Raw genomic sequence first — 9,412 nt, 5'->3', positions numbered from 1 at the left:
TGAACCTTTGAACCCAGAGTGAACCTTTGAACCCAGTAACGGCTACAATACAGTTTCAACGTAACTTTCACTGTTTAACATGTAACCCTCACATATTGAAAACAAATGGCTCATATTTTTCTGGTCTTCTCTGCGCACCATTTACAAAATCAGCTAATTGCCTAGCTACCCTGTTATTTAACAAAATACATGAACAATGGAGAACCATTGCCGAACATCGTTTGTAATCGGAAGGAGCATTACAAAAACGGCCTGCATAATCCAAATGATAAGCAGCAGTATTTTATTCATCGTTCTTTCTGCCCTCACACAAAATGTCCACCTGTTTGTCTGTGAAATAACTTTCCCCGTTGATCTTCAGAGATCTAAAACAATCCGCTCCAATTCCCCTTGAGAATCGAACCCACAACCCTGGCGTCGCAAGCGCCATGCTCTACCAACTGAGCCACACACACAAAATCTTGCTTTCCTCTGATGTTTCGATGGCACAAATAATCATGGAAAATACTTTTGAGATGAAGTCAAAATAGAAACGTGAGCCTCGTCTGCAGAAGTTTCAAATTGGTATCCATGTAGTGAAAATTAAGCATGAGTGTGTGATGGTACACCAATCTAAAGTTGAACATAAGAAAAACAGTGGGAGGGGCAGACACAGCAATATAAACATCAGTTGAATGGTGTCTCATAAGCCCCTGCTGTACGCCTGACAAGACATTCCTCATTCTAATACAGTAATGAGTATTTTAAAAGGACTGCACCCCCCGCGCCGACATATGTAGAAACACTCCAAACGTTAGGTTACGTAACAAATCCCACTAAAGACGACAGCATCACTCTGGATAATCAAAGGCTTTATTCAAACATGAAATACGTACAAACAAAAGAAATTTGAGAAATACCAAGATTTTTGCATAAATTTACATTCCAGAGCATTTCAGAGACGACACGTTTTTTTTTGAAATAATTTTTTAAAAAATCTAGAAGCAAGCAGCAAAAACACAAAACAAGGACAGTGCATGAACCATAACCATGTTTCTCTTCTGTGTACCTGGCTGCTATGAAGGAGTATGCATCCCATTGCAAATGCATCAAATGGTCGTTGCCCCCTAAACGGCTGATATACACTAATAAATGATTAGCATGGGTCTTTGCATTGTGTTGGCCCATTGCCACCTTACCAGAGATCAAACGGTCCTTGCAGTCAAGACTCGCGCTAGGCTACAGAACAGTGCTTACAACCCAACATGCTGACAGTACACAGGGGCATCCATTGGTGTCATGCTTCACGACACTGTATATTTCAATAGCGGTTGTAGCATTGAGAAGACAACTCTTCTCAATGCTACAGGGTTAGCGTGTGTCCTAACCTGGCTAGAGAAACTCCTGTTACTCGGGCCCCTCAGTGTATCATGACATCAAATCAATTCATAAAGGAATCGATGAAGGGCAAAATGATCATCTTTCCTTTATTGTAATTAACACTTCACCAAAGTGTTGTATATAGTTCGATGTGTTAGTGCCACACACCAGCTAGGTGAAGTGAAATGTGTTGTTTTACAGGGTCAGCAATAGCCTGGTCCTTGATCAGATACTAATATCCTAGTCAACGTCTCTGACTATGGTTGTCATGCTAGCAGAGGAGTTGGCTAAAGAAGACACAGGTCTGGGATCAGGCTAGTAGAGGAGGACGACCCACTGATTTAAATACACCTTAGAACAATAAAAAAAAACACATCAGGATCCTTGCTGATAAAACAGTAGCTTTGCTACCTAGTGCCATGGACAGCAGATAGCAATTACAGTAGAATACAATACAACTACAGTAGACAGTTTCCACATAGTGCTTTCTGAGCATCATCTTATGGCAGAGTGGTTCTCATTTACTCTACTCAATATATACAGCCGAGTCTATGAAATAGACTACGATGGTGAAACTGACATGTGAACCCTGACTTAGAAAGGGGAGAAAGCTTTGTCTTTTGATGTAGAAAAACATGCCAATGTGGATGCAAAATAATATTCAGATATTTATATCTGTGTGCCGAATATTGGTGAACTAAGTTCTTCAAATATATAAAAATAGCTTTAAAAATTCGGACCATTTTTAGCACAGTGTAGCGTTAGATTCATGTAGATTTTAAACATCCGATACAGTAAAGTACAGACTGGTGTAAAAAAGGTCCTCTGCTCCACCTTTCCTCCTCAGAGACATTGCCACATAACAGAACACAAGTCCTCCACACTCAACTTAAGATAACACTCTATGAGGACTAAACTAGTCACGACTCCTCATGTACTTCCTGCCAAAAAAAATAAATACGCAACCTACCAAACAAGTAGCCTGGTCCCAGACCAGTACATGATTCAGCCAACTATAACGCTAGTCAGAGAAGTTGGTGAAGCAGAGTTGAGATCAGGTTCACCATAGCAGGAGTGGTAACCTGGCCCATTTGTGGCAACAGCATTGGGTCTGCAGTAGGACATAAGTGTTCAAAGGCAAACGTCCAAATCACTGGAAAGGTGGAGCAAGAATCCCCCCCCCCCCCCCGTCACCCCAAAGTTGGCAAACAGAACTCACAGAATCTCTTTCATACAGGACAGGGTTAAGGAAGGGCCAGAGGTTATAAGCATCCAACAACTAACTTTATATAGAATATACTCAGTTGTCACTCATCGTCTTCGTTACAAAGGCCTTTCGCCAATGAACAAAAAAGGGTGAAATGAAAACAAGGTAGAGGATTCAAAAAGGAAACGAGGGGAGTCTATAAACTGGTTGTGTCGCATTCTATAACACCACAAGGGCAACAACTTTTTTTTCCCCCCTCACCAAGAAAAAAAAGCAAAGACGAAAGCATGACTCATGCGGCGCATTCACTTCCTCACGGACGCAACAGAAGCATTACCACAGGTAACAATGCACAAAGGCTCAAACACGCACCAACAGACTCCTCTCCCATCTGAGAACGGGACGTACAGTAGAATAGGTGGGTGTGTCCGGAGGCAGCTGCCCGCCATCATATACCCCGATATAAAAAAAAAGGCAAACAGAAAAGGAAACCCAAGGAAAATTTCACAGCTCGCGTCACTGACATTTTAAGGACACTTAAAGGAGTTTTGTATTATTTGGGTTGAGCGCCGAGACAAAGCGTTTCACTTTGTACCTCGTCTATGCTGGTTAAGAGAGTTACCAAAGCATTATTATTTTTTAAATATTTTTTTAAACAAGATACGACTGAAATAAATAACTCAAAACTCTACCAGCGGATGTGAAAAAAAGGCCACCGAATGCTTCTGAGATATGCAAACTCAAACATGACAGCACGTCAAAACCTAACCATGACCCTCGAAGCTTAACAACAACTTGAGCGCAGAAAGGACCGCCGTTGTTAAATGAAGATATCATGGATCGAAATCCTGAACTGAATGAAACACACAAACCTCACCTGCACAAATCCTACTCTTACACGAATGCATCATCTGCTCAAGAGATCTAGGTCTGCATGGATAAAGACAGTATCTCCCGTCAGGAGTTCCGGTTCCTGGATGAAGGCCAGTTGAGTCAGAAGATGGGGGCTACTAATGACAAACAGTGCCCTCAATCCCATAATAGCCCAGGTTTCATATGGCAAAAGGCAGGTAACAATACAGGCAGTAAACAGACACCTTTTAGGAGTTAATGGTGAGGTCCCTATTCAATCGAAACCAACGGCCAGGTAAACGGCTAAACTTCATGCCCAATGCTTCCCCATTCTTTCTTCCACATGTTCGGTTGAGAACATGAATCCTGACATGCACTCTTTTAATGCAAATTGAACAGTACTTGTTTGACTTCCTCATAAACCCGGTTAACAAGTTTGATAGAATCAGGCCCTGAAGCTGGATGCAATAGGAAGTCCTCTCCAAAAAGGGACACTTTTTTGACCAATTTATCCAGTTAAAGCGTTGAACCAGTCGACCATGCCCGGCCTACATTAATTACATCCTGAGAAAGAACGACTGAACACAAACATATCAGGTCATCAAAACAGAACCTAGTTTTTAACAGTTCTAACTCAAGAGATGGTTAAGTTACGGTTTCTTTGTGCATTTAAGTGGTTGTTTTGGCGAACAGTAAGTTAACTTTTTTTATGTGGTGAAAAGTGTCACATTGAGAGCAGCCCCCTCACTTAGTTCTCGCCCTCCATCTCTACAAGGCTTTTCTTGCCCGAGGTGATGTCTTGTCATCAGACTTCAGACCAACACCGTTGGCAGAACCTAACAAAACAAAAAGGAACAAGAACAACATGTCAGAAACATATTTGCGTCACAGAGTTACAAATGGCTGGAGGTGGGTGTTTAGAGTGGGCAGCGGTGGGGGACTCACCCCGGGCTGGGTCCTTCTTGTGGGGCTTGCTCTTTGGGCTGATAGCCTTCACCTTGGAAGCCTGGCTCTGGCTGTGCTCCCTCCACTTCTTCAGCTGAAAGTTGATGAATTTCCACATCATCCAGGCCTGGGTGAGGCAAATGGCAGCCAGGCATGTCATCCTGAGTCAGGGAAGGAAACATGAGGACCAGCCATGAGCAGGCTTCAATTCTTTTAGATAGAGGAAAAGTTCTAACTTGCTCTCAAGGCCCCAATCAGAAGGGGAGAGAGGGCAAATTAAAAAGTGACCTTAAGGAACATGACTTGCCTAACGGTGAGCACATTAAAGTTTCCCTCCGCCAATGAGAATCCCTGGTTCTCTGCACGGGGCAGTCCGAAGCCGAATGTCAGTACGGAGAGGGTGAGGGTGACGAGGCGTGCGATGACGAAAAGCATCGCCCACAAAGTGAAACTGGGAAAGGAGAATCAGAGGGGGGGGGGGGGGGGGGGGGGGGGGGGGGGGGTGTTTAGGAAACCCTGATGTAAAGACACCATCACTACCAAGTTATTCAAACCAAAATCAGGGGACACCAACATAGAAGGACAAGCTCCCATTGGAGCACACGAGTGAGTTGCTGAAGGCTGGGGATAATTCTAACTAAACTCCAAAACCCTGTATGCAGATTCTACTGCCAGTGTACAATCCATACCCCTTCTGCTTGTTCTCGTCACTGAAATAGAACAGGCGCGAGGCGTGGAACAGGAGCTCCACCAGGGAGTGAGGTACAAGCAGCACCAGGCCCAGCCGGTGGAGGCTAGTGAACACACAGGAAACAGGAAGTCAGCACAGCACCAGGTGAAACATATCAGAACTTCAGATGGCATTTTTTGTACAGGGATTAACAGCACTGAAATACTCAATATTATTCACATTTGCAGCAGGAAGCATTGTCTTTTAAAGACATCCAGATGATTTATGCATATCTACCATAACAGCCTATAACTGATGCATGCAATTATAAGCTGCAATACTCCAATATTGTTCAGTAGTAGGTGTCAGATCTATTAGAAAGATTGCATTTGTTTTATTTGGTAAGAACAGCACCACTGCGAGTGCTGCTACCCTAGCGGAAACGTCAACCCTGAGGCCGATTGAGGACATGGTCAGCCAGCCCCGACAGGGGTACAGGATACATCACATTGAAGCGATTTGAAAATAGTCTTGAACATCCTCCTTCCTTCCCTAGACTCCCGTCGGCCATGCCCGGTGATCAGGAACAGATGTGGGGCGCACTAGAATCAAATGAATGCCCTGTGGGGCGCACTAGAATCAAATGAATACCCTGTGCTGCCAGACCAGCGGTCTTGAAGGAGAGAGGACGGAGGGCCATTACATAATATTGGGCCACGGTTCAGAAGTACCTCTAACTGGTTTAGTTGACTACTGATGATTCTACCATCTGCTATTACTACTAAATCTTTCCATAGCCACTTTCCCCAGAACAAATGAGTTTGTCAGACATAACCTGTGTGTGGTAAGTTTAAAAGACTGCCCATCTCCCCCACCCAGCACACAAACTCTCGTTGGGATATATGACATAAACGGGATTGTTTTGACAGCGGTATCCCTCTGGCATAGTTTGAATACCTCCCTTGTTGTCCGCATCGTCCCATCACACTAAACCAGGCCACCTCACACACAGTCACGAGGCGATAAGGGAATATCCACAGCTGCTCACACACACTTCATTGCAATGACGGGAGCACCCAGATATGGAGTGCGTTTACCCCTCTGCCATACTAAACCCTTTCCTCGGCTTGAAGAGAGGTTCTGCCGCTTCATTCAACTATTTGGGAAACGGCTCACTCAAGGCCGTGGAATACAGGCTAAATAAAAGTGCAAACAGAAAACTTCCGAACGGCAGCTCCATTCTAATAGCCCATTCATCCTCTTATCTGACCACTTCACTGAAAAGGACACACTCACTTTAAGACGTAGGCACCGGTGATGTGGAAGACGTAAAGGCAAATGTAATAGAGCTGGCGGGGAATGTCCTCCTGAGAAACAAGCAGGACAGAGCCTTTATTCATGACTGCTGTATCAGTGTAAGATGAGAATAAAGAATAGGAACCGTATATGTTTATATGAAACATTGGGGAATTAGTCACAAGACGTAGCACAATTACAGTATAACAAGATATATCCTTCCAGGTTTTAAAATAACAGATGGGTCATCTTTAGGACATAACCCATGGTGCGATCATGGGCGCTTACCTTTCGCACTTTCTGGAAGTACAGCTCAGGAAGGGCGTGGAGCCAGTAGGCCATTTGGCAAATGTAGAAGAACTTCACCTGAAAGCTGCAGAGGACAGGTGACAGGCAGGCAGAGGGAGAGATCAGGTCTATCAATGTAGGGAGGGAGTGGATATGATTGGAAGGTTTGACCATGATAACTTCAATCCCGTAATATATGCATTTTACAAACATGTTATTTGATGGTACATTAAAGTACATCAATAATAAAAAGGTAATATGGGAGAAAATATTCCGTTCACAATCTATACATACCTGCTTATTCCATTTCCCACAAATTAAAAGGCATAGAAATAAGATGCCTCGTAACACAATGACAAATCTGGAAAGGATGGGAAGACAGAGACACCTGGCGCTGTGTGTCTAGCTTGAGTAAAATACCCCATTCTTAATAAATATTTCAGGGGAACCTGACATCTAACATGGATTTGATGAGGCAGCCCAATACAGCAGAAGTGTACTCCCACACGCAATACTGGGGCTGCAATGCACCCTGGGAAAGCAAGGCCTGTCCGATGTGCCACCTCAAAACAGCCAAGCCTTCCCAGAAAACCTGTGTTCAAGAATGCTTGGTAACTCTAAACAAGAACACACAGAACGAGCCGTGATGAATAGAGGTCTTACCCTGGCCTACTGACATATTGTTGAAATAATGACCGAGCAAGCTGAAGGTGTAAAATGAAATGCATAAATCCTTACTTACACCATGTGGGTGTGTGGATAGCCCGCCCATAGGAAAGTAGGATTTGTTGCAAATTCCTCCTAACAGATGAAAAGAAGAGAAGGCGTGAGCCAAAGAACAAATACAACGGGATGGAGTGCTCGTCTCGTCACATAATGTTCCCTGGCAGTGCTTCGTTGGCCTTTTTACCGCTGTTAAGATGCTGCAGCCCCAGATGAAGGAGATTAAGTAGAAGGCAGCAAGCTGTCCCGACTCATTGAACTTGCTGTGTTTGGTTTTTGACAGATGCAACCGCCTATTCATTTTCTGAAATCAGAGAGAATAGGACATGAGAAGCTGGGAAACGTGTCAGTTATCATTTGTTGTGGGCTGTGTAGTGGATGTGGGGGGATGCTATTAGAATGGCTAAGAGGGTGAGGAGGATAAGGCTGATGAGAGAAGGCCAGACCTTATTTTATGACTCACACAGAGAGATGGAAAAGAAGGGGGGGGGGGGGGACACTCGCATACACAGTGACGTATGTATTCTGTGGAGCAACGACCTTTACAGAGGTCCCGCTTTCTCTCTCAGGTCACACACACACAGTGTGTCAGGGTCTGTGTGCATAGCCACTCACGTCAAGAACGTATTCCTGTATTAAGGCGTGGAGTATGACAGCAATGAGCAGGTAGAAGAACACAGTGGCCATGTCTTTAGGGCCGTACTGGTACAGGTTCACTGGCTCAGCCCGCTCATCTGATAACACACAAAGAACAAACAAAAAACATGGCTTGAGGGAATCAAATACAAGGTATTGGATACAAGTACTAAATAATGTAATAAAAAGGCAAATTATCTTGTTTTAAAAATAGATACAAAAGACAAATGTAAAAACTTACCAAGACCTTGCGTCACATTGTACTGGACAGTGATGAACATGACGGCAAACTTCGCTGTCACCTACAATAAAGGAAGGACATAAGTGTAAATGTGCGTGAGAGTCAAAAACAGTACAAATGTGTTAGGCAGAGGTTGGGGTGGATAATGTAAACAATCCCCGTATTTTGCTGTAACACGGATATATTTCAAAGCTAACTGGCTAGCAATCCATTTGGCAATATTAGATCGCCAACTAGGCTGTGTGAAACGCCAGCTGACCAGGCAGCCACTAGCTTGAACAGTGCCCCCCCGTGTGCAATCAGTGTGACACATGAGAAGGGAGACGCTAGCGCCCAGCCCCCCTCGTCAACATAGACGATGCTTTTTTTATACATTTTTTTTTTAAAGATCTAGCTACTTGCCCTACCTAAGCTAACTTATACAGCATACATCCCAGGATTTAACACTGTACCTCGAACATCAGGCCGAGGAGAATGACCATAGCCACACACGAAACCATATCGGCGTGATTCTGGATCACGAACTCGTGGCTCAGCACCGCCGGGCTCTTGTTCTTCTTTCGGAAACCCATGGCTGACCGATACAGCTCTCCCTCCCTGCCGCACTTCAGTCACTCGCTGCCCCCCGCTTGCACACAGATGCAAACTCTCCTCTTTTGCTCCCTCCACCACTGCCAGTACACTGGGTAAATTGCAGGTCATGTGTTAGCTAAGAAACGACAACAAAAAAAGATGTACCAAACACACACGCGATTTGTTCGTAAGTCAGTTAAACGTCCACCAGTATTTTTTTTGCCAGCTGCACAAATGCTGACGTCTATTTTGTATGGTAATGAGGAAACCGTCAAAATAAAAGCCCGCAATTGAAAACTGCAACGTGGAGAAGTCAATCAAGATGCTGCATTACGTTTGAATCAATGTACATTTGTATTGTGCTTATAAGCAAATGTAGTGAGGAATTTACGAAAACAATTACAAACATGCCTCTAAAAACATTTTTTTAAGACCAATATCGAAAAATACAATGTTCAATGTTTAGAGAAACAACTATTATATGTACAGAGGTAGAAGTGGGGTTGGGAATACTCAATACAGTAGGTTCTGTAGAATCTATATATTTAGAACTCCTACTCCTCCAAGGGCTTTTCTTTATTTTACTTCCTTCTACATTGTAGAATAATAGTGAATACATCAA

At 43.8% G+C, this 9,412-nt stretch overlaps 1 protein-coding gene across 1 annotated transcript; it reads right to left on the bottom strand.

Annotated features, from left to right (window-relative positions):
* Positions 1 to 830: 830 nt before the first annotated feature.
* On the bottom strand, positions 831 to 9,066 carry LOC110532019 (translocating chain-associated membrane protein 1-like 1). The gene is made up of 11 exons (XM_021615603.2): positions 8,670 to 9,066; positions 8,218 to 8,278; positions 7,956 to 8,074; positions 7,528 to 7,644; positions 7,360 to 7,418; positions 6,618 to 6,702; positions 6,330 to 6,400; positions 5,053 to 5,157; positions 4,671 to 4,814; positions 4,364 to 4,524; positions 831 to 4,254 (listed from the first exon to the last, which is right to left on the bottom strand). Exons 1-11 carry the CDS (start codon positions 8,787 to 8,789, stop codon positions 4,187 to 4,189), a joined length of 1,110 nt encoding a protein of 369 aa, XP_021471278.1. The 5' UTR covers positions 8,790 to 9,066; the 3' UTR covers positions 831 to 4,186.
* Positions 9,067 to 9,412: the final 346 nt, after the last annotated feature.

Source organism: Oncorhynchus mykiss, chromosome 9, assembly GCF_013265735.2.
Source record: "Oncorhynchus mykiss isolate Arlee chromosome 9, USDA_OmykA_1.1, whole genome shotgun sequence".
In the NCBI taxonomy this organism is placed as follows: Eukaryota; Metazoa; Chordata; class Actinopteri; order Salmoniformes; family Salmonidae; genus Oncorhynchus; species Oncorhynchus mykiss.
Note: the sequence above shows the minus strand (reverse complement) of the source record. Positions and strands in the feature narration are given on the sequence as shown.

Coding starts and splice junctions, on each gene's coding strand:
- LOC110532019 (XM_021615603.2), bottom strand. CDS start 8,789: ATGGGTTTCCGAAAGAAGAACAAGAGCCCGGCGGTGCTGAGCCACGAG. Junction 8,075..8,217: donor CAATGTGACGCAAGGTCTTG/GTAAGTTTTTAC, acceptor GTGTGTTATCAG/ATGAGCGGGCTGAGCCAGTG. Junction 4,255..4,363: donor CAAGAAGGACCCAGCCCGGG/GTGAGTCCCCCA, acceptor TTGTTTTGTTAG/GTTCTGCCAACGGTGTTGGT.